The following is a 25532-nucleotide window of genomic DNA, read 5'->3' on the forward strand; positions in this document are numbered from 1 at the left end:
CTTTCAAGAACTTAAGAAAAAATTAACTTCTGCTCCAGTTCTACGGCATCCTCGCCCAGACCTCCCTCATATAGTTGAAACAGATGCCTCTAGCATGGCTATGGGAGCTGTTGTCTCACAAACGGACCCAGGAACTGGCCAGTTACACTGTGTGGCCTTCTGGTCATGAAAATTCTCACCTCCCGAACTCAACTATGCTATCACAGACAAAGAACTCTTGGCTATAAAATCAGCTTTCAAGGCATGGCGACACTATCTCCTTTGTGCTAGGCATACTGTCACGGTCATAACTGATCATGGAAACCTGCAATACCTAAAAACAGCAAAGGCTCATTCATCCCGTCAACTGCGGTGGGCTCTTTTCTTCGCTAAATATGACTATGTGATCACCTACCGGCCAGGAGTCCGAAACTGAAAGGCTGTCGCCTTGTCCCGCATGGGTGTTGATGAAAAGGTATACATAACTCCAGATCCAGTAGCCATCATTCCAGAAGACAAACTCCTGGGTCTTACGACAACATTGACACAGGGTGAACTCCAAAACAAGATCCAACTCTTAATGGATCCCACTTTCTCACAAGAGTGGAGTACTCAAGGAGAACATTACACCATTAAAGACCAGTTACCATATTTTAGGAACCATCAATACTTGCCAAGTAAAGATTTACAAGAGCAGGTTATTTCTGGATATCACGACTCCCTAATTGAAGGTCATCCTGGAATTGCCAAAACTCTAGCTAAAGTAAAACAAAACTATTAGTGGCCCACATGGCGTAAAGACAACATAAAATGTATCCAATCTTGCCGTGTGTGTGCACAAAACAAGTCCCAAAAGCAGAAACCAGCTGGTCTTCTCCAACCATTGGAAATTCCTCCCGCACCGTGGCACACACTGTCCCTTGATTTCATTACAGATCTACCTCCCAGTCAAGGATTCAACACGATCTTAGTAGTTGTAGACTTGTTCTCTAAAATGGCACACTTTATTCCTTTTAAGGGTCTTCCAAATGCCTCCAATTTAGCAAAAGTATTCCTGGAGGAAATCGTACGGCTACATGGCTTTCTATCGGTCTTGATCTCAGATCGAGGTAGTCAGTTTGTATCCAAGCCAAGAACAGACAAAAGAAATTCTCTGACCAACATCGTAGTAAAGCCCCCGACTATCAAATTGGAGACAAGGTCTGGTTAGCATCAAAATATGTGCCCATAAAAGGGACTCGGACCTTTCGTCCCCAATATCTGGGACATTATTCTATTGAATCCATAATAAATCCAGTGGCAGTTAAATTAGCCCTACCACCCACTATGCAGATTCATCCTGTGTTTCACTTATCAATCCTGAAACCAGTACAACCCGGTACTCGGGTTACAACACCACCAAAACCAGTATTAGTTGACAGAGAACCAGAATTTGAAGTAAAGGATATCCTAGACTCAAAATACACCAGATCCAAACTATACTACTTAGTTGATTGGAAGGGATACGGCCCTCAAGACAGATCATGGGAACCTAGTGAATACATCCATGCACCTCGCTTAATTAAAAAGTTCCATCAGAATTACCCAGCCAAACCAGGACCAGGCAGAAGTGCCACAGTGAGAGGGGCCGTGGGGGGGAGTGCTGTCATGACCCTTGCCCCTGGCCCTCACTGGCAAGTCGGCCTTCCAGTTAGGGCCAGGTCAAAGGCCTTAAAACCTCATCCAAGACTCTCTTGGAGTCAGACCTGGCGCCTTTGGAACCAGGCTCATAACTATCATGAAGACCAACATTAGAATGGGACTATTTACTTGGGACTATTTAACTTGGGGGGGTTCAGCCAACATGGAGGCACACACATAGCTCAGTTACAAGGAACTGAGCTATGCGGTCTAGTCTTTTGGGTGTGGCAGGCCTGGGACTACTTTACCTGGACTACTTTGGGTGTGGCAGGCCTGGGACTATTTTACCTGGACTACTTTACCTGAGACTACTTAAACCGCACCCAAACAGCAGAACATGCTTTGCGTTATTCTGCTGTGGGCAGCGTAACGCTCACTGTGTCCAGTTCTTTGATGCCAGCTTACCTGAAACCAAGGACCTGCAGAGAGAGAAAGAACACTACGAAACTTACCTGGAACAGTATCCTGTCTTCAATCCATCGCCGACTTCAGTTCCACTCACCTGAAGGTACGAACTCCATCATCCGGCAATGCATGCATCCTGGAATACCATAACCTGGAAAGAGGAGAAAGAAAGACAGCATTAGTAAGCGTTTATTAATGTTTCCTCCCGAATGAAGAAAGCCACACAATTCTTACCTGGGTAGTCATCTCCTGGTCAGTATCATTGCTGGAATATTACAGCGCTTGGCGAGGAAAATCGCAACTTGCAAGGAGAGAAAAGACACAGGTTAGCAATATAAAAGGCGAAACAGCGCCGCGCATTGCGCATTACTCACCGGACAGCATCGCGCAAACCGCGCTTTCGCGTACCGGCCCATGCTCATCTTCAAACTGCATGACAACACCAAAATACCTTTCCATACCTAAAAGGAAAGAAGCAAGACATTATTTTTTCGAACTAAGAGGAACATAAGAACTGCATATAAAGACTGTAAAGCAGCAAACCTATGGCGTCGCAGCAGGCCTGGATTCCCACAGGAGGGCTTGCACCATGAAGTAACTTGGTCACTGCTCGCCCCCCACATCTACGCGCCCCTGCCACGAGGAGCAGGACGGAGAATCCACCTTTTACAATATTAAGGTGAGGAGAAGGCCCAAGGGGGAGGAAGGAGTTGAGGCCAAGGGAGGTGGGAAACATAAAGGCAATCTGGTATTGAATCCAGCTCTCCTAAATTGCAGACCCATCTTTAACCAGAGGCCTTACCAAGGGACCGGGAGAGGGTTCAAGAGCGCAAATCATCCAACCAGGGCTGGGTGGTGTCCCCGTGGATACCAGGTGAGCGTAACACCAACTTTTTGCCCATCAAGTTGGTTAGCAGCCGGTTGTCGAAGACCTTCAAGAGTAGGACACTCTCTCTGTCCTTTGTTAAAGTCTGCCCTGTTGGGTCCACCTTCTGCCATTAAAGACTGCAGCTCAGGATGTTCAACACAGTCAAGATATCCAACTAAGACAGTGTCTTCTTCCATATCTGACTCTTCAGATATTGGCTCAACCACACAAGGTTGCACCTCACACTCTGCCTCAGCAGGTTGAGGGATCACAGGTGTGATCTTGGACAATCTCGGTGATGTCCGTGTTGGTAGCACAGGGGTACTGCCTGACTTTTTCCTGGAGGTCTTGGGTTTCCCCTTTGCCTCATTCTTTCTAGAAATAGAAGTGAGCAACTCCTGTGGAGTGGGAGTGATAGTTTCCTCTATCATCCCCTCTGGAGAGCCTCTCAAGGTTCTCTCCCTTGCAGACCTAGTGAGCTCCTGTCTCCTTTTACTGAGAGGCCTGGGGGTGCTTGACACAACTCCAAGAGTTTTAAGGTCATTACCCAACAGGACTCTCCCAGGTACTTCATTCTGCACACTAACAGGTATTTTGGCAATCATATCATTACACTGGATGAGAGCTGGTAACTGTGGAAGCATTTGCACAGGGCCTCCAGCTAACTTGGTGAGGTGTTTGGGTGCCTTAGCAACATCCTCCTCCTTGAAAAATGATTCATCCACCACAGTTATGCTGGCTCCAGTATCTCTGATGTCAGGGGTTTCCTGACCATTCACAAGAGCACTATCTTTATAATACTCTTTAGTATCATCTGGGATGGAATTATAGACATCTAAGTTCTGTTGTTCCCACAAGCCCAGGGACACTTAAGAAACACTAGCTGAGACTCTCATGGGTTCTTCAGCCAGTAGGTGTAAGTTTCCACTTACCATAGGTACTTCCTCCTCTGGGGAGAAGGCTAAGGAGACAGTGTGGACCCCTGAAGGTTTACCCTTACATCTTGGATCCCCTTTCACATGGTCAGTTGACCCACAAACATAACATTTCACAAATGTTTTGATGAATGAGGGTTTGTTCTGACCTCCATCTGGTTTGGGTCCAGATGGTGCACTAGCCTGATTCAGTTTCTCTTGTGGTTTACCCTTATGTTGGTGTTTGTGGCCCTCTTATGGATTGGAGGTATTAGAATTCTCTTTGTGTCTTTCTTTGGCTGTTTTCTCTCATCCGTTTTCTGAGTAGCCCCAGAATCCTTGTGAGTAGCCCTGTTGGTAAACCCACAAGTCAGCAGCCTTAGCTACCTTCTTTGGATCTATCTCCTTAGAATCGGCCAAATGCTGTCTGAGCTCAGGAGAGCAGACATCAAAAATAGACTCTAACATTACAAGATTTCTCATTCCTTCATAAGTATTTACTCTGTAACCCTTAATCCAACCATCTTAGTTTTTCAAACACTCACATACCCAGGTAGCCCAAGAGGTACCATCATGCTTTTTGAGGGTCCTAAACCTCTTAAGGTACTGGTAAGGGGTCTTCCCAAATCTAGCAATTAAAGCTAGCTTCACACAATCATAATCCATCCCATCCACCTCCCCCAACTCCATTACAACATCAGATGCAACAGTGGGTAGCCTAGAGAAGAGCCAGGGAAGCAATTGATTGCCTGTGAGTCCGTGAATACCATGGTTATAGTCAAACATTGCCAACCAATCTAAAATATCAAGCTTAACCTCATACATACCCACAATTTCTTTAGGCATACAGGGTCTCTTAGGACTGGAAGACCTAGAAGACTCTGGGAGAGAAGCATTTTCAAGAGACAATCTTTTCATTTCAAGTTCATGATTCAACTCCATTCATCTGAGTTTCAGTTCTTGATGTGTTTGTTCAGTTCGAGCATTATCCCTAGAGCAATGAATTCAGGACTGAGTGTAGGACCTGGGGGGGTCCCAGTGGATAAGGGTTGAGGTTGCTGAGCAGGCAAGGGGGCAGAAAGGCCTACATTAGGAGACTCATTTTCCTCTTCTAACTCATCATTAACAGACATAGCATCATCCTCAATACTTTCCACATTTGCTAAGGAGTCAGGCATTTCAGACCCACTCCCTAGACTTTGGTTATTTAACAACTTTTCAACTAATTCAATCGTTTTGCCTTTGGCAGAGAGTTTCCTTTCTTTACACATGTTTCTTAAATAATCAGCAGTGTAACTCAGGAGGGTCACCTGACTGTGGCTTTCCATATCAGACATGATTAATATTGCTTTTTAGTGATGTTAGCCTTGTGGTTAGTTGATCCAAAGTAATAGCAGCACTCCAAGTGTAACTACTATACTTTTATCCTCACCGCTGTACACCAGTGTTAGGCAGAATTATATGCAGTATGCTTTGGGAACACTACACACAATTAGGACTACAAGTGACAGTACAATTTCACCTTTGGTACAAGCCTGTACTACACAGTTATAGTGGTAGCAGTAGCGGAGAAGCCAGACTTATCTCAAGAGTAAGTGAGCAGTACTAAGAGTTACACAAAGGGTAGCAATTACTATGGTTCAGGCAAACACTGACTCGAGGTTTCTAAGTAAAAGAATATATATGTATTTACTCAACAGTTGTATAACATTTCACTATTCTAAGCAAGTTAAAAATCACAATCATAAATACACCACATCACTTCCCTTAAATTCCAGACAAGTTAAGCTCACAAAATGAAGTGGGAGCAAAATGGCACTGCAGCAATTTGAAAGGGAGGGAAAGACAAAGTTATTAGAAATTAGGCAAAACCAACAGGTAAGTACTCAGGGCAATTGAACAAGAGAGTCTACAGTGAGGAGATCAGATGGAAAAGGCTTAGGGCCAAAGTCAATAGGACAAAAGTCTTTTGCTCAAGATCACACAGTTCAAGGTAGTTCGCGGTAAAGTTTGTGGCACAGATTCCGGACGAGGTTGGTTGAATTGAAAGATTAGTTCAAAGAGAAGAGAAGGACAAGCCCTCAGATTGGAGAAAGATTTCAAACACTGTCACTGCGACTGACCGAAACGGACAAGCGGATTTGCACAGTACCTTAAAACGGAGAGGGAGCTGTAGCTGAGGCGGACATTCCTGGTGGTTCCTGCAGGCTCACGGTTCCTGAAGCGACTGTCGGACTGACACGAAGTAGGAAGACTGGAGGGTCCTGCACCACCCAGGGAAGAAACCAGCAGCAGAGCAAAACAACAAATAAAAGGTGCGCTCCTTAAAACCCAAGCAGGGTCCGACCTTCCTGGCTATCCGGCCCACTGTAGCTCTGTACAGCGAATTCGACCAGAGGAGGGGTCCTGGATTGTAGTTTGGGCAAACTGGTTGGTCCCACCAGCTCAAGGGAAGAAGTTTCCTGGAGGATCTTCTCTGTCGTCGGATTCGGAGATTCGGACTTGCAGCAGGGCTTCACCGGGCAGTTCAGTCGTGGTAGGGGTCCTCTTATTCCAGTTCCTTGTTGGTTCTTTCGTTCCAGTGGCGACTCTGCTCTTCCAGTCCCAGAGACCTGATTTTTATGCAGTTTTCCCCCATTCATACAGCCTGGCTGTCAATCACACAGCAGGGTGGCTGGCCTGGCAAGTCCAGTCCCCTTAGCCAATCAGACAAGAGTGCGACTTGGGTTACCAAGGGAACCCATGGCAGGGGTCCAAAGATCCCTTCCTCACATCCTGCCTACCCAGACTATCAGGCACCTTAAGGAGGGCTTCTGTGCAGAAGCCCGCGAAAAGACAGCGAACAAAGGAATCATCCCTGGTTTGGCGCACAGAGAAAACCACGAGAAAGACTTTAACAAAAAGAAATGGTGAATAAACCCAGCCGGAACCAAAATAAAATGTATTTGGTCAAGCGGGTTTATGTTCAAGGCTACTATAATAGCCTGGGAACAATACCACGTTTATATAAGATAATCGCGGTAGAAAAGTTAGGGTAGTTACCACTGCCACCAGCCAAGTTTTAATGTTAAGGGAGCGAAACAAGGCTCCAAGATGCATAGATAAAAAGGGATAAGAGTTAACCCTTTCCAATACTCCATGTAAGATGTGGTGTACTATGTCTGTGGTTTAAAGTGACTATATAAAGTTAATGGCAACTTTACCTGTTTCTGGGGGACAGTAGCCAGCCCCAGAAAAATAGAGTCAGTGGGAAGTCTCAAAGACAACCCTGTGTCACTGCACTGAAGGTGCTTTGTAACACACACAAAAAGTGGTGCACATGGAGTAGGTGAGGCTCCAGTGCCCAAGATCACACAAAAAGTGAAAAACACTCACAGCAAAACACATGTAAGAGTGGGAAAAAGGCTCACACTCTTACCAGGTGAAAATAATAAGTCCTAGAAATCCAGCAAAGCTGCTGGGGGGCTCTTTAGGTAAGGGAAATCAGCCATTTATGAGAATTCTCCCTAACAACGCATTTGTACACAAGTGTTTCTAGGCATGATAAAACAAGGCGAGGGAAACAAGGGAGGACAAAATAACGATCTTACTAGGCCTTGTGTCATGCAGATTGCACAAGTGCGGGGAAGAGGGAAGGGGAGATGCCAGGGGTGGGTGGAAGGGGGCAGTGCAGTTTACTCACAATTGCAGCCAGCGGGTGGCTCATACGTGCAGAGAGAAGGGACTGTAGGGTTGCAGATACAGACCCTTAAGTGCTGGGCAGCCTTGAGTTAATTCCAGAACCGGAGGAGATTCTGCTCAAGTTTGAGAGAGGCAGGGAGGCTGTTCCAGAGGGAGGCCCCAGCTCAGTAGATAGATCTACCCACAACTCTCTGCTTGGAGAAGCGTCTGATCCTCAGAGTGTTGGAGGGGCATGAGCGGAGAGCTCGAGAAGGAAGGTGTTTTGGAAGAGAAAGTTGGAGGTAGACCGGTCCCAGGCCCCAGAAAGCCTTGTGGACAATGCAGAGGGTCTTGAAGTTGATCCTTGCAGCCACGGGGTGTCAGTGAAGAGATGTCAGAGCTGGAGAGATACGATCCCTGGGCTTGAGGCCAAGGACAAGTCTTGGAGTCCTGTTCTGGAAAAGTTGTAAAGGTCGAAGAGTAGCGGCAGGAAGATTTAGAAAGAGGCTGTTGCAATAGTCCAGCCTAGTGAGGACCAGAGCTCTGGAGACAGTGAGCTTCTGGGGGAAAGTGATAAAAGGAAGAATACCGCTGAGGAGATGCAGCTGATAGTTTGACTTCTTAGCGACATCAGAGATGTGAGGAGAGAAGGAGAGGGTGGAGTCGAAGATGACACCAAGGTTCTTAGCCTCACAGGAAGGAGCAGGAAGCAGTCACAGAGGGGGTGGCCAGAGAGAGAGAGAGGAAAGGAGGGTGCTGTATCCCAATGAGGAGGATCATTTGCGGCACACCATTCCTGAATTGAGGCCAGACAGTCTGGTATAAGAGAAGAAGCAGAGGTAGCTGAGGAGAGCCTGAAAAAGAGCTGAGTGTCATCCGCATAACATTGAGAATTGGAGCAGAAAGTAGCGGTGCCAGGTAGTGGTTGAAGAGCCAGGGAGAGAGGTAAGACCCCTGGGGAATACCACAAGTAGAGAGAGAGAGAGAGACAGAAGAGAGGAAAGACCCCAGTTGGACCTGAGAGTGTCGGTCGGTGAGAAAGGGGTTCAACAAGGCCAGGGCCTGAACAGTAATACCAAGGTTGTCCAGGAGATGATTGAGCAGGATGGCACATTTTTCTCTATTTAGCATGAGGTGGGCTTCTTCAGTTGCCATTCACACTCTTGGGAGAGTGTTATCGTGTGGTTCTTGATCTTGTCCGAATACCAGAATGTCATCGCTATAATTTAAGCAGTTGGGAATGTGCTTATGACATTATGTATCTCTGCCTGAACAATCTCTGCGGCCGACGAGAATCCAAAACTGAGGCGCTTATATCTGTACAGCCCTAGATGTGTGACAAATGTGGTTATGTATCTGGACTCCTTAGTCAGTTCCAGTTGATGATAACCTTTGTTCAGGTCCAGTTTTGAAAACTCTGTGGAACCATTTAGCAGATGTACATGTCAGCGATTCGAGCAGCTTGAGGCCGCTCCCTCAGTATAACTTAATTCGGCCGTTGCATGTCTACACATATCCTGGTATCTTGCGAGTCCTTCTTGGGCACTGGAACTATTGGTGACACCCACAGAGTAGCGTCTACTGCCGTCTCTATGATGTCTGTGTCCTGTAGTTTGTGTAGTTCCTCCTCTACCTGTTGTTGTATGTTTACTTGGATGTTACGATAGTGTTGGGCTATTGGCGGTACTTGCGGATCTATGTGCAGGTTGATTTGTCGATCTTTTAGTTTGCCCAGACCTTTGAACAGTGTTGGGAATAGTGGCTCTATCTTGGCAGATGGATCCAGGTATTTATGGGCCATGAGTCTATAGAGCACATGTATGAGAGCCATGTCTATGGTGGCTTTGAAACTTAGAATACACCCATTGTCCATTGCGGCCTACAGGACATGCATGGGTATCTCTTTTGCCTGGGTTTTATATCTGCATTGTGCCCTGAATACCCTTTTCAGGGTCGTTTTTTTGTGCCATACGGGTAGTTCACCTCCACTGGTCGTAGGCACGGGGCATGTGGGATATTGCTATAAACCTCTTCGCTTCTTACATTAACCGTGGCTCCTGTGTCCACTAGGAATTCAGCCGCTATGTTATTCACTTGGAGGAGCAGTATTGGGCTTTGTTACTTTGCCGTCTGGTTTCCGAGTGCATAGAGGTGGCCTCTCTCCCGTGGTTCTTCTCAAAGATTTTCCCTTCTTCTGACATCTTCTTCCAAGCATGCACTGGATCTGCTATCTGTCTGCGATTGCTCAACCAGGTAGTGACATACTCTTTGGGTCTCCTCCTGGATCTGGACGTTGTTGTCTTACTCGACCTCCATTCTACTGGTGCTCTCTCTTGCGGTTTTCCTGCCTCCCTCTCGTCTCTTTACCGTCGATGAGGCGGCTCATAGCATTGGCTCGGTGTCCCCGGGGGACTCTGCATCCATCTCTCTGCCCTGTGCTGGTCTCCCACCATTTCCTTCACCTCGTGCCTTACTGCGTTACATGCGACATATTGCTTTGAAATGATTGTCCCCCCCTGACAGGCCGAGCATTGCTGTCCTATAGCCAGACAAGTTCCGTGAGGGAACTCGGATCCACACCTGTAGCAGAACGGTTCTCCATTACCTTTGTTGGGTTGCATGATGTCCAATTTGTGGACGTTCTCTGCCTTCCCATGTAAGAGCTTGATGTCACTCAGACCCTCCACTTGAAGTGCTAGGACTGCATCTGACCGTGCCAGGCATAGGATCTCTTCTAGGGATCTGGGTTTCTGTAATAGCCTCTTTCTAAAATCTCTGCACTCACACCCTGCGATGATCTGGGACCTTATTTCCTCATCATTCAAATAGTTGTTGAAATTCCAGTGTTTTAGTTGAATGCAGAGGGCATTACGTATGAGTCCATGGACTCTCCTTTTTGTTGCTTAGTCGTGTGGAACACGTGCCGTTCATAATCCACATTGGTGTGAAGTGTGAAGTAGTCAGTGAGAGCTGTCTTGAGTTTGGCGTTGGTGTCCGTAGTGCCATTCGGCAGTTCATCCACAATATCACATCCATTGGCGCCTATGGACAGGGTCAGTAGCTTTTTGTCTTCTTCTAGAGATCCGATGGCCTTGATGTAGACCTCAAAGTCTCTCATCCATCTTCTCCATCTAGGACCCAAAAGGCTGGTTTCCGATAGATCGAAATGGGTGGGCAGTTGCGTGATTAAATTGTCGTGTAGTTTCGAGGGCAGAACTACTGGTGGAGTGACCGGCACACTCAACTCCTCCTCCTCTGACATCTTGGTTCTGTGACTGGCAGTTGGGAGGTGAGATGTGGCCCTCGTTTGGATGGGATACTCTGCGTTGTTCCCAACGTTTGTGTGTTGGCCCCGACTCTTGGGCTAGTGCTTGAGGTGTGCCTGAGTGTCTCTGCCACAGAACCAGAAAGAGGAGATTTACTTTTGGGCGTTGCCCAGCTGCTCGCTCCAAAACAGACACAGTGCACCAAGTCCTGCCTTGTTCTGACTTGGAGGAATGGATCTGTGCCTCTTAGGACAGTTCTTGTGAGTCTCTTATGGTTCCAAACGGGCCTGAGGAGAAACTGTGCCACTTGAAATAGATTGTTCAGTGATATTCATGAGGTTTCAAAGTGAATATTGTCTTTCATCGCGTGCTAGTGCACACATGCACGTGTAGACTGAAATAAGGAAAATGTGAGCTGCGTAGGCTCCCGGGCCTCACGCTCGCTCCGTGAGCGTGACATGCGCCACCTGCCGTGCACGCAATGGACTGCCTCCCCAGCACCGATCTCTGTACCTGGAAGTCCTCGAGCCGTGTCGCCCATCAGTCACCGTTGAGAGCAAGGGGTGATAGGTCGCCTTCCCCTACCTAGAGACCCTGAGTCGCAAAAGGTTATATCCAAGGTAACCTCATGTGATTTTAAGGTTACACATACCCCACCTGATTCACACAAGTATGTTGATTTTTACTTTTCAATTTATTATTCAAATAATGAGTAGATAAAAACAAACCTAAATCTATAAAAACAAACTGTGCTAATCACTTACAATCTAACTGGTGAAGGTCCACCAGGCCTTTCAGGATGTCAAAAACCATAGTGAAAGGTAACGGGAAAGAACAGTATGTATTACTGTGAGTATGTACGCATATGATTACACGGAAGAGTCAAAATATATTGTGGTCTCCCAACTCCTAATGTATGCCTAAAAGGTTTTTTAACCAGAGTGAATGATCTAATATTATATTTTTAGTTTATTAGTCACTCTGTTTAGATTAACTTGCATTAATGTAGGGTAGCCGCGGGTTATTTAATACACGCCAGCTATCCTATTGCAATTTATTCAATATGAGAGGTAGGAATCAGCAAATACACAAGTTCCTATTAACAAGTCGACATATGTTTCGGCCTTTCTGACTCATACGGGACTCTCTCTGGTGCCGCTGGTCTGGATGTTGATAATGGCCGTCTTCAGGACAGGGGCAGATTTGTACTTTTCCGTAATAAATACTTTCCCATTAGTAGAACATCTAGATTGGAATACATAAAAAAGGAATACGTAAAAAGGTTGTATAGTTTGGGACATATTGTTCACCAATTCTTAAAAACGGTGTGGACTGCCAGTATTAGAACTGCAGTAACTTGGACTAACCTGAGAGTTTCTCAATTTCTTTGGGTCGTATATGGTAGTATTTGTCGGCAATTTCAACAGGTTCCTACAGGAATGCCATAAATTTCATTTCATGCACTGTGTCTGTAAAAAGTACAGACAGTGATCGATTAGGCGCCTATTTTGGCTCTACATTACTTAGTCAATTACATATTGATTAGTGGGTACCAATAGTTTATTAAAAGTACCTTTCGTGATTCAATCTTGGCGAACTGGTGAAGTATATGAGCTTCACTCGGCTCAATTCGCAATAGTGCTGAATTCAAAATGAAGGCACTTCCATTTGTTGATGTTGATGCGCAGTGGCTGCAAAAGGTAACAAAATCAATCAGGGCTTATGGCAGTAAATAAGGTCCAATTGTTGATTATTACTTGTTTTATTCGTAGGTTGCCAGCCATTGAGAATGCCATCATCTCACATCATTGTGCCAATATTTAATCTAGTGTGGCAAACATATTGTTGGACCATGTAGAATGACTAAATGGCATTTGCACTTCCACACATGTTCATATATGGAACATCGGAATCTATTCTAAATCGTGTTGTTTTGAAGCAATGAATAGTGGCTTATACATCAGTGCATGATGCAGAGATGTATTACAAACACGAAAACTCGCTGGCCCGGTAGCTGGGGTACTTTATATTGTAAAGAGGATGTTTTGTAACTTTAGTTCTTATAAAACATAATGAATAGCAGCTGATACATTATTACATATTGCAAAGATGTGTTGCAAACGCAGAAAGAAACGCTTGCCCAATAATTAAAGTACTTTGGGAACAGCGCGAGGCGATTTATATAAAAAGCTCATGCCTGCAGCGCCATATAAATGATGTCTCAACTCACCTTCGACACGAGCCATAGTCCATGCGTTCGAAACCGGGGTCTACTGATTCACCATGCAACGTGGTGTGTCGGCTAAATCTATTATTTAAAGGGAACGTCATCAGCACGTGGTGTATATCACGTGTGCGTTCGCAAAAAAGCTTTTTGCATCCCAACTTTTTCTCCTTTCACGTGTGATTACTTTGCAAAAAGCCTGGTGCTATGTGTTTGAACATAAATAGCAAAACGGCCCCAGGGCATAATCGGATACTCATAATTAAAAAACCTTTTGGGCTAACTCTTCTGCCGGTCAGGCACTGTACACCTATACTGTGCATGCTGGGAAATGTAGTGCACGTAGTATACTCTGTATATTGATGTCAACGGAGTGAGAGGTACAAACCATCAAGTCAAACACAGTTGCATTGTGCATAGCGAGAGAGTAAATGTAGTTTACAATTAGAACAGACCACTTATGTTGTTGATGCTTGGTACATACAGAATTGCATAAACGAACTTTGACATAACGTTTCAGGCCGTGCGTTGTATGTTGTCACATAATATTAGCATGCTCATATTTTATCTGAGCCAGATGCCTATATATTTTAGACTCAATGTTCTGGCTCAGAGACACTGAAAGCACTGTGGTACTACTGGGAGAGTTAGTTAGAACACATAATCAGCTGTGTATATTAGTACACTTAATCAGACCACAGACACGAGCATGAAAAAAACTATTGCAGACATTCAAACCACTCGAGATGACATACCACGTGCTGATGACGTTCCCTTTAAATAATAGACTTAGCCGACACACCACGTTGCATGGTGAATCAGTAGACCCCGGTTTCGAACGCATGGACTATATGGCTCGTGTCGAAGGTGAGTTGAGACATCATTTATATGGCGCTGCAGGCATGAGCTTTTTATATAAATCGCCTCGTGCTGTTCCCAAAGTACTTTAATTATTGGGCAAGCGTTTCTTTCTGCGTTTGCAACACATCTTTGCAATATGTAATAATGTATCAGCTGCTATTCATTATGTTTTATAAGAACTAAAGTTACAAAACATCCTCTTTACAATATAAAGTACCCCAGCTACCGGGCCAGCGAGTTTTCGTGTTTGTAATACATCTCTGCATCATGCACTGATGTATAAGCCACTATTCATTGCTTCAAAACAACACGATTTAGAATAGATTCCGATGTTCCATATATGAACATGTGTGGAAGTGCAAATGTCATTTAGTCATTCTACATGGTCCAACAATATGTTTGCCACACTAGATTAAATATTGGCACAATGATGTGAGATGATGGCATTCTCAATGGCTGGCAACCTACGAATAAAACAAGTAATAATCAACAATTGGACCTTATTTACTGCCATAAGCCCTGATTGATTTTGTTACCTTTTGCAGCCACTGCGCATCAACATCAACAAATGGAAGTGCCTTCATTTTGAATTCAGCACTATTGCGAATTGAGCCGAGTGAAGCTCCTATACTTCACCAGTTCGCCAAGATTGAATCACGAAAGGTACTTTTAATAAACTATTGGTACCCACTAATCAATATGTAATTGACTAAGTAATGTAGAGCCAAAATAGGCGGCTAATCGATCACTGTCCGTACTTTTTACAGACACAGTGCATGAAATGAAATGTATGGCATTCCTGTAGGAACCTGTTGAAATTGCCGACAAATACTACCATATACGACCCAAAGAAATTGAGGAACTCTCATGTTAGTCCAAGTTACTGCAGTTCTAATACTGGCAGTCCACACCGTTTTTAAGAATTGGTGAACAATATGTCCCAAACTATACAACCTTTTTACATATTCCTTTTTTATGTATTCCAATCTAGATGTTCTACTAATGGGAAAGTACAAATCTGCCCCTGTCCTGAAGACGGCCATTATCAACATCCAGACCAACGGCACCAGAGAGAGTCCCGTATGAGTCAAAAAGCCTGAAACATATGTCGACTTGTTAATAGGAACTTGTGTATTTGCTGATTCCTACCTCTCATATTGAATTAATTGCAATAGGATAGCTGGCGTGTATTAAATAACCCGCGGCTACCCTACATTAATGCAAGTTAATCTAAACAGAGTGACTAATAAACTAAAAATATAATATTAGATCATTCACTCTGGTTAAAAAACCTTTTAGGCATACATTAGGAGTTGGGAGACCACAATATATTTTGACTCTTCCGTGTAATCATATGCGTACATACTCACAGTAATACATACTGTTCTTTCCCGTTACCTTTCACTATGGTTTTTGACATCCTGAAAGGCCTGGTGGACCTTCACCAGTTAGATTGTAAGTGATTAGCACAGTTTGTTTTTATAGATTTAGGTTTGTTTTTATATACTCATTATTTGAATAATAAATTGAAAAGTAAAAAGCAACATACTTGTGTGAATCAGGTGTGGTATGTGTAACCTTAAAATCACATGAGGTTACCTTGGATATAACCTTTTGCGACTCAGGGTCTCTAGGTAGGGGAAGGCGACCTATCACCCCTTGCTCTCAACGTATCAGTCTCCCATTGATAGTGTCACCCCCCCGAAAACAAAAAACTGGGAGTACCCAATCTTATAACGCCCATCAGTCACCTCCGCCGGGCGCCGGTTCGCTGGGCTGCTCTGGTGGTGACAGTGTTGGACACAGCTGCCCTGCTGCGCCCACCAAAACGCCTCCTGAGCTCTCACTCTACCTCCAGCAAAACGCCTCCGACACGGGGACCCAACACACGTTGGTTGACACGCTCATCACCTACACGAACTACGCAGATGATACCCAGATCCTCCTTCCGCTTTCTGGAGATTATGGGAAGGATTTGGCCTTGGTGAATAGAGTGTACATCATCATCCAGGCATGGATGGCCACACGTGGACTATGCCTGAATGATGATAAAACTGAACTCATTATCCTAGGTACTACCACCAGCTTAAAGAAATTAGGCCCTGCCTATTGTTCTTTCATGATCGATGGCAACAGCATCAAAGTAGGACAAGAGGTTAAAACACTAGGCTTTTACTTGGACTCTATCTTCTCCTTCAACAGACAGGTGAACTCCTTAGCCTCGTCCACGGCTTACACGTGTAAACTGATCCGTGCAACCAAACCCTTTCTGTCCGACACCAGCTGCTTGACCCTCGCTAGAGCCCTCATACTGTCCCGCCTGGACTACTATAACGCTCTCTACCTTGGGTCCTCTAAAGCCACCACCAGCAAACTTCAAACTCTCCAGCATAACGCTCTTAGAGCAGCACTGGGCATCTCCAGAAGAGAGCATATTACAGTATACTGCCAACAGAATAATTGGCTCTCTATCAAAGACAAAATTCTCTTAAAAACTGCCTCACTCACTCACAAATCCCTCAATAACGCTGCCCCTATCTATCTGATCGACAGATTTCATAGACAGACCTCCCTGAGACCCACAAGAACAGCCTATAAAGACTGCCTTTCTGTCCCTAACTTCAAACGCTCCACTATAGGGGGTAACAGCTTCCCAGTGAAAGCAGCTAAACTGTGGAACTCTCTACCGCCAACTCTCAGAATGGACTTGCCCTATCAGAACTTCCGATCCAAGGTCGTTTTATGGTTCAAAATGTAGGCCTCCAAACACATCCAGGCGCATAGTCTTCATACTCCTGCCATCTGTACATATTGTACTGCCTACTGCCTGTACCTACTGCTTGCCTATCTGTATATATGTATATACTCCTGATATTACTTTTACTATGTGTATGTATATAATTTATTTGTTGTTGTAACTAAGCTTCGCAATTCCATGTAAATGTTGCGCACTGTTACCCTAGGGTATGCTCGCGCATTACAAATAATAAAACAAACAAACAAACAAACAAACAAACAAACAGTTTGATATCTTTCAAGACATCCGTTCACTCCATACCAATTCCCACACGGCTTCCAATCTGGCAACACACTAAGAATGAAGCAGACACCATGAGAGGGTTTACTGCATGTCTTTATTCAAAAGCGTCCCTCCTTCGTACTGCCCCTCCTCTTCCTCATCCCCAGGTGACCTGGGCTGCCTCTTCCCCATGTGACAGAGGTGCCGGCTTTACACAAAATTTCAAGTGCAAGTACCAAACCCCATGGACTACTGTCTGAACACTTAATAATAGGTTTCACAAATCGGCCACCGATTGTTGAAATTCAAGTTGGGGTCTTTGGTGGGTAGCTCGCTCCTGAGAAGGGTTTCCCGGCCGAACCCCAAGCTTCGCTAAAGGAAGCAGGAGGCTTGTGATCTAATCTGCTGTCCTCCTTTCCCCAGCCATCACTTGCGCATTTATAGGACTGTTGCTCAGCCTGTTTGATTTCTTCTGACTTGAAAGGGACACACTACCCTCGAGACATAAAAGTGGCTCGATCTCTACAGAAGACACTGTTTTAAAGGATCATATATTGTTGCTGGTTGACCGCTGATATAGCATGCACACTGACACACACTGTGATCCTCTAGTTCACATGCCCACTCTGGATATTCTCAGTGTTCTTGCTACATGTGCACTATAAAATGTCAACACAAAGGACCTAATCACGAGTTGGGCGGTAGCCCTTAAATGTGGCGGTAACAGTGTTTACATTTAAGGGTCCACCCAATCTCAAGTCTTGCTTGTTTACCCCCAAAGCTGGGGTAAAACACGCCAGAAAAATGCCCATTTTCAGTGCAATTTCTGCCGGAGGTATTACAGCGCAGTAATTGCACTAGAAATTCCCCATTGGGTCCTATGGACCCAATGGGGAATGGGGACTAACAATTAGTGCCCAAACCGTGATCCGCCCTAAATACCGTCGGACGGGTGGGTGCTAACGCCAATAAAGTTGAGCGGTATCCCAGCCAGGATACCGCCCAATTCGTCATCAGTTCCCAAGACACTGCTGAGAAAAGAACCCACAACCCCAATTGCGATCTGCACAGACCTTCCAGAAAAGCACCCGTCGCCAGATGCAAGTTGCACAAAAAGGCATTGTGAACCATGGGTATTAAAGGCACACTTGGGAAAGGCCACCTACAGCAGACGCGATCGGAACACAAAAAGGACACTGTATCATTTCAAAGTGCATAAAATGGCAGGTGTCCATTACCAGCCAATGACACAGGCAACATCTGAACAAATTGCCCATGAAGGCCTGAAACCAGGAGTGAACTTAACTGGTGCTGTGTGGGCCTTTAGAATTAAAATAAAAAAGTCCATCTTGTCCAAAAGAATGGTCTCTTAAATGAGCCATCACTGGTAAATCGCTCTCACTTTAAATGCTCTGCCAGAAGAAAGGAAGTGATAAGCAGTCCTTAAGGGCTCCCTTCCATCCCCCCAGCCTGCGTCACTTTGGGAAAAGCATACACATTAGCCTTTTATATGCCGGCCCCCTCTTTCTGTGTGCAGCCCTCTCTGTGCCCCCCCCTAAATTTGATTCGTGGAGACACCACTGGAACAACACACACCTTCCTGCTCCCCTGATATCCTCACCTGTCCTTCTACTTTGGCTCTCTCCCTCACCTAGTTCCCAGAGCCAACCGCTGGCCCTCCTTATCCCAAGCGAGGTGTTCCATGGCAGCAAAAGCGCAAAACGGGCCTTAAGCAATGCTCCTTTCATGTACACGGGGCTGCCGGCTTTGGTCAAAGGCAGCCCGCTGAATGAGAACCAAGTTCAATGTCCCATTTCATGTGAGGGTTTCCCATCTTGTGCGATGTGCCGCTTTGGCCCCAGAACAGGTAAGAATGTTGTCTTTGTGGTTTGGGCTTGTGGGTTTGATTCAGCATGCTGGGATCACCGGTCTAATGAGTAGAGTGCTCTGCGTTCTCGCTGCTACTGGACCACTCTCCGCCCACTGGCTGAAGTCACCTAGTGTATCTGATTTCTGTGTTGCGGATGGTTCGGAAGCCCCAGCTGCTCTTCGCGGTCTCCCCCCCAGGCATGCTGCTCACCCGTTCTTCCACCGCTGTGTATGCTTAGTCTTGAAGCCCTACAGTACAAGCAAGACACTGGCATTGTGCAACACAGGTATGGGGCAAGAAGAAGTGGTACTTAATTCAAACATGCAGGCACAGGTGGATGGGACAGTGTCAGGTCTCTTACCCTGTCACAGTAGGGACAGTGCAGACAGACAGATTGATAGCATGCAACTTTTACAAGTAGGTACAAGTTGGGGTGAGGTTGAGGCTCGCGGGGAGGGATGATACCAGAGAAAGATGTGCTTCTTTTGCAGGCCTTGAAGGCCTTAACTGGGGAAATTGGATCTATGTGATTTTAAAGAATTCCATTACAGAGAATGCTTTCTCCCAAGCATCCTGTTTTTCTATAAGTCTAAGCCCACCCCATTCCCGCCTGTTTTACCACCTTACCCCACCCCCACATACTTTTTTACCAAATTTCGGTATTTTTTTTCATTGTCCATGTTTTCAGTAAAAAAGCATTCTCTGCAATGTATTCGGTAAAATCAATGGCTACCAGAGAGATCCAGTGGTAGGGAACAAAGAGGCTCAAGCAGCAGAGGAATGAGCCAGGGAAGGATGCGTGGGAAACAGAGGAGTGCGAGGAGGATAGTAATGAGAGATAGAGCGAGCCCAACCGGCAGTGGGAGGGTCAGCAGTCCATGGTTGAGTTTAGTGATTAGGGAAAGGAATTGAAAGAATGAATGGTTCACATAGGAAGGCACCATACAGAGGGATCATGGCTCAAGGTGGGCCAGGAGCAGGTTAGGTTGTAGGGGATTATGAGTGAAACAAGCTCAAAACGATGCTGTGCAGGGGAAAGAAGTATTGGGAAGTCCCAATAGGGGCATGGAGCAGTAGTTGAGCCGGACGAGGACAAGAGTGGACATTAGAGTTTTGGTAGAGTGATAAGATAAGTTGGAGATGGATTTTGTTGTTTTGTTCAGGAGGATAAGCCTGGCAGCTGTGGCTGTAAGGATAATTTAGAGTGTCAGCTTTGAGTTGCGCATAAGGCGATGCATTGCCACCAAGTGATGCATGGAGGCCACTGAGACAGGGATGTGAGATGAATGTTTGTCACTGAATGGGGGGAATGTACTATGGCCAGGAATGTCGTGGGGAAAATGCTGACCTACATTACATGCTCTCATAGCCTTCTTTCTAATCTCGACCCCTATGTGTTCATTTTCTCTAGTAGGTTTTTATTTTATCTTTTCAGAAGCACTGGAGTTAATCTTCTCAGCAGCGAAGCACTCTAATGCGGCCATAGCAGAGATGGTGAGTGCAGACTGAGTCTGGGGATGGATGTTAAGTGGTTGTTGGGGGGAGGCTTGACTTTTGTGGAGCTGTAGGCAAATGGATCAATTTCAGCGATATGTGGTTCTGGATCAGGTGGATCAGGGAGCTCGCTAGACATCATGTGAGATTCACAGTAAATCTAAATTCATAGCTTCTTTGGTTCCCATTAGTTCTTCAGAATAAAGGTGTCATATAAAAGGCAAAACAACAAACAAATCGGTTCTTGTCAGCTTTCTGTGGGATCCATGTGTTCAGTTACTCCTTCAGTCAGTCACTGTCCTTGTGATTTGTGCTGGTATCGTCTTCACTCTTGTCATCCACCTTGCTTCTGGTAGGATATGGCTGCCTCCATCCTCGTGGACACAGAACGCTCTAGTCAAAGCCAGTAAGGTAGATCAGTAAGTTAAACGCTTCAAATATCTACGCTGCTGTCATAGGTTTGAATCCTTGCAAGGTCGATTCATTGGGCATTATTAAACTAGGTAATAATAACTGCATTTATTACCGTGCTTGGAAGCTCTAGGAATCGGGCATGAAGGGTCATATAAAAACACAAAATGTGATATTGTTCTTATAATTTTCCATTGCCCTGAGTCCTTATTGGGTGAGGGCAAATCAAGGTTATCATGGGCAGTAATGAATGCTTGCAAGTATCTTACATTATCCACCAGGGTTCTTTAGATTAAAAGTAACCATGAATACAGGACCAACGATAACAGCTTCTGGCAAATATAGACACATTAAACATCATACAGATTAAATAGGTAATGGTGACAACACGCTACCATGGATGAATGGCCACATTGGTAACTGCTTTAAAATTAAGGATTTGGGAAGCTAAGAAATTATCAAGGGCAAATATTCGAGGATTAGTGTAGGATGACTAGTGATTTCATTGGGACTGCATAGGTTCAGTGGCATAACACAAAATGCTTAGGCCCCCTGCAATTTCTTATTCACATCGCCCAGATAGATACACTGGACTTGGCTCAACGGGGAGTCGACTGACTAGTGGTGGCTCTGCACGTGGGCCTGTTACACTCAGGCATAGGGTGGAGGGGGTAGGGTGGCTAGACGTCCCGGTTTTGCCAGACTGTCCTGGTATTTACGACTCTGTCCCAGTGTCCCAACACTTTGTTTAGTTCAAAAGCCGCATCCCGAGATTTGGGGGTCAGGTACAGTCCTGGTTTTTTGCTAGTCCGATGAAAAAACACTAACATTGGGCGGATACTCAGCACTCATTTTCAACTCCCTCTCCATACCTTCCCCCTTCCTCTAGGCCCTCTTTCTTCCAATCAGGGTTCTTTGCTGCTGGGACAGGCCACCAACATAGAAGTAGGACTACAGTTTCATTCAAGTCCAGTTTGTATTTTAGTCCTTCTTTTGTGTCTATTGCTGCTGAAACTGTAGTCCTGCTTCTATGTCAGTGACCTTTCCCGGCTTTTTTATTTTGAACATCTGGTCAGGCATGGGGGGTGGGGGGGAATAGTTGAGTTTACTAATGAAATATTGGTGAATGTATATCATATCCCAGAATTTGCTGTGAATTTCTAAGGTATTGCTGAACATTAGAGGCATCCAAACAAATAAGGTGCTAATTAGCTGAAGACTGCTTTACTTTGTGATTCTGATGGCTTTCTCCCTGGCTGGAAGCACAGGCATAGTGGGCAATTCAATAGGCACAGAGAAAAATGATGTGGGAAATTTTACACATATTCAAAATCTGAAAGGTTATTTCTGAAATCTGTAGACAATTTTGGAAAACTGCTCTCAATAAGAAACCTACATTTTCAACAGAAAATGTGCACCACAGATTCGGTTGCTCACTACATTGGGGTGATTCATAAAGAAGTTAATATGAGTACCTCTGAGTAAGTCAGGAGCAAGTATTAAGTCAGGAGTAAGTTGGAGTTATTCATAGCATACATGCCAACCCTCCCGATTTAGGTGGGAGACTCCCGATTTTTCCATGAAAAATAATGCTATTTTTCACGTTCTCCCGCCTAAAATAAATCTTTGCCCAATGCATTCCTATGGGAAAATCCTTGGCTCCCGATTTTTCTGACGTAATCTCCCGCACAGGTGGGTTTAAATGTTGTCATGTATGTCATAGTAACTTCTTTGAGAGCCTGTCTCAGAGGGATACACAGGAGAATATGTGGATTACGAAGAAATGATTTGTGATCACAAAGCGATTACGTAGGGGAAGTGGCCGGGGGTTATTAAAGCGGGATAAGGGTTTGAAAAGAAGAACAGCAATTCTCACTGGCAGCTCCAGAGTTTCAAAAGATATTACAAAACGATTATCAGGTGGTACTCCCCTGCGCATCTCATTTCACTGCCAAGAGATGCTTTATTTGATTAGCAAAGACTGCATGTTTCGTCTTTTTTGCCATCAGGCCACAAAGATGGCAACCATGGACATAGAAAAGGAATCTTTTTTTATGTCTGTGGTGGTGAGGGTGGTGAAGGAGGGCCAGCACAGGACGAGATGTGGAGGTAAGTGCATGCCGGGGGTGGAGGGTGGCAAGGAGATTGGTGCCGAGATGCCCTCTCACCCCTCGCTTCCTTCTGTTTCTGTCTTGTTCACCGCCCATTGTCCAAAATTCTTCTTTCCAGGAGCGTCTCCGAAGGCTGTGGGAGGTGTACAAACGGCTTGGAGTAGAAGAAGATTTTGTTGACCCTTCAAATGAGCTCATTAAAGAGGGTGCCATCCAGAAGATCTCCTTACGTCGGTCTAGCTCTACCACTGAGCGATACCTGTTCCTGGTAGGAGAGGTTGTGCGGGAAGAAGTGTGTGCGAGAGCAGATATGGCGCAGTGTAAATGGCAAGAGGTGAACACGTAATAAGTCTGCTTGTAAAAAACTTGAGGAAGAGCGTTTGGTGCCGAAGCAGTGTTTGATGGAGAGATGATGTGGGTAAGAGTAATTGGAGCATTGAGACTGTGGTACACTGTGAAAGAGCTCATCCAACTTGAGATGATATGTCCGGGAAGAGAAGCTGTTACAGATAGTCTAAGTAGGATATTGTAAGAGGGTGGCGCTACGATCTATATTAGATGGGCCAAGTAAGAGTGAAGTAAGAGTGCCTCACTTTCCTGGACTAAAGGTAGCCTAAGTGAAAAGTGTAAGTGTGCCTCTCTGCCTTGGACTAGAGGCAGTGTATGTCAACCCTGAGCAACCGTCTCAGGGAGATGCACGGGCTACATAGCCCACAGTTTAAAAGAGAGGGAGCAGATATATAAAGCCTTTAAACAATGGATCTATTAAACAGTGATCAAAGTGATCGGGAACTGTCGTGAGCAATGTTCCACTACTTTTATTTTTTACTGTTAACAGCTTTTTTTTTTTATTTGGTTAGCTGATAGAATCAACTTTTCAAATATGCATCAATTAATCATTATATAGACATTCAAATATAAATACATCATACTTTGTTCCTCATGTCTAAAAGAAGGTTTAGAAACAAAATCAAACTAAGTTAAAACTAAGTTGAATTGAAAAGAGAATAAACAAGAAAAGAAAAAGGAAAAAGTGAAAATAAGAAAAAAACAAAAAAAACAAAACCAAAGTAAACCCAAACTACATCATAGCTAATCCGTAAAAATCACCCTTAAAAGTCATCGAGGCACTTATATTCTTTCCATAACTTATGCTCATGTTCACGGAAATAGCGATTTCAAAAAGTGTACAATCGCAATGCGGACAGCTAATTTTGTGTTAGCAAATAAAAAGTGCCAGATTTCATCTAGGTTTCTGCAAAACTGAGACACAGTCATTAGCTTGAAGTATTTTTCTCTCTTTTCCTTTAGTGCTGGGCATTGCACAATGCAATGCTTGAGTGTTTCTCTCCTATCTATGTTCTTACAAAAACAACAAAAATCGTGTTCAGAGTGAATTATTTTTCTCTTGGCTAGAACGTCATTCATGGGCCAAAGGTTTAGTCTAAAGCGAAGGTATAGGTATCTTAATTCAGGCTATGGACATCTAACCAGATAATCTGCCATAGTACACATTTGCTTGTGTCCAAGCAGTGTCGTGTTGAAATCCCAGTACAATAGACATTTAGAGCGATTCACAATCCTGTGCTGATAGATTTAAATTTTAGCGCGGTTGGGATTGGTTAATAATAGATCCAAAATGACAGAGGCATCCGCCAAGGCATTCAAAGTATACTTTAGCCACATTTTTGGAAGCGTTTGTTGAGATACTAATAAGTACTGGCCTATGTTTCCCAATGTATTTGGAGCATTAATGTTCAATAAGCATTTCCATAAAAACGCTGACATTTTCCATAGGACATGGGCGTAGATTGATATTAAGCCAACTTCGAATCGAATGAATGGAGGTGGGGTACATTTAGGTAAACTCAGAATTTGTTTCCAAAAACCTGACTCGATTTTGTCCCACCAACAACGCTCTTTTGGCATTTGTGCTTCTACTCCATATAGTATAATGGGGATTACTTTTTGTTTGCAGAATAACATGGTATGTTCTAGTGTGAATTTACCATATTTCCGCGTCAGAATTCTTGCTTGTGCCGTTAAAGTTTGTAATTTACTTTTGAGTTTTACATTGTTAGTCTCACACTTCGATTTGCCAGTCATTGTAATGCCCAAATATTTGTGTTCCAATGCAGTTGTCAATGCCACGTTATTCAAATACCATTTAAAGGACATTTGCTTTGATATGCCATTTGGATTACAAATCAAGACCTGTGTTTTTTCTGTATTTATTACAAGATTATTTTGATCTACATAATTATCAAGGGCCTTAAGCATATTTTGAAGGCCTACCGGTGTTCGAGAAACTAACACAAGGTCGTCGGCATACAACAAATAGCATACTTTCGCTTGCCCTAGCTTTGGTGGATCGCTTAACACATTACGAAATGCATTACCCATGTCCAGTATAAACAGGTTAAAGATGGCTGATGCAAGGAGACAGCCCTGTTTAAGGCCACAGTGGGTTGAAAATTGTGCTGTTAATAGACCCTCCAAGTTTGGTCTCACCTGCATGGTCGTATTGGTGTGCAAGAGCATAAGTAGCGTACATAACGAGGGCGGACACTTATTGCTAAAAAATCAATGAACGCTAAATAAAGCACTTGATTTCTGGTCGCCATATCAGATTTTACTGCATTCAAAACCATAATATTCGGTATCATTCCCAACCCTGTGACAAAACCAGATTGATATCGGTCTCTTTGTTTGAATTTAAGTGTCCAATAATTGAGATCCCTTAATACTAATCGGGCAAATATTTTACCTG

The 25532-nt window shown here is 44.5% G+C and overlaps 1 protein-coding gene across 3 annotated transcripts in view; it reads left to right on the forward strand.

Annotated features, from left to right (window-relative positions):
* Positions 1-25532, forward strand: part of FGD2 (FYVE, RhoGEF and PH domain containing 2) — a 414855-nt gene that overhangs the window by 310188 nt on the left and 79135 nt on the right. For all 3 annotated transcript variants that reach the window (XM_069633421.1, XM_069633424.1, XM_069633422.1), the window contains 2 exons: positions 20182-20240; positions 22881-23030. In XM_069633421.1, coding sequence (XP_069489522.1) covers positions 20182-20240; positions 22881-23030 — 209 coding nt within the window. The remainder of the gene's footprint in view (positions 1-20181; positions 20241-22880; positions 23031-25532) is intronic.

The sequence above is a fragment of the Ambystoma mexicanum genome, chromosome 13, assembly GCF_040938575.1.
Source record: "Ambystoma mexicanum isolate Mex_15411 chromosome 13, UKY_AmexF1_1, whole genome shotgun sequence".
Lineage (NCBI taxonomy): Eukaryota > Metazoa > Chordata > Amphibia > Caudata > Ambystomatidae > Ambystoma > Ambystoma mexicanum.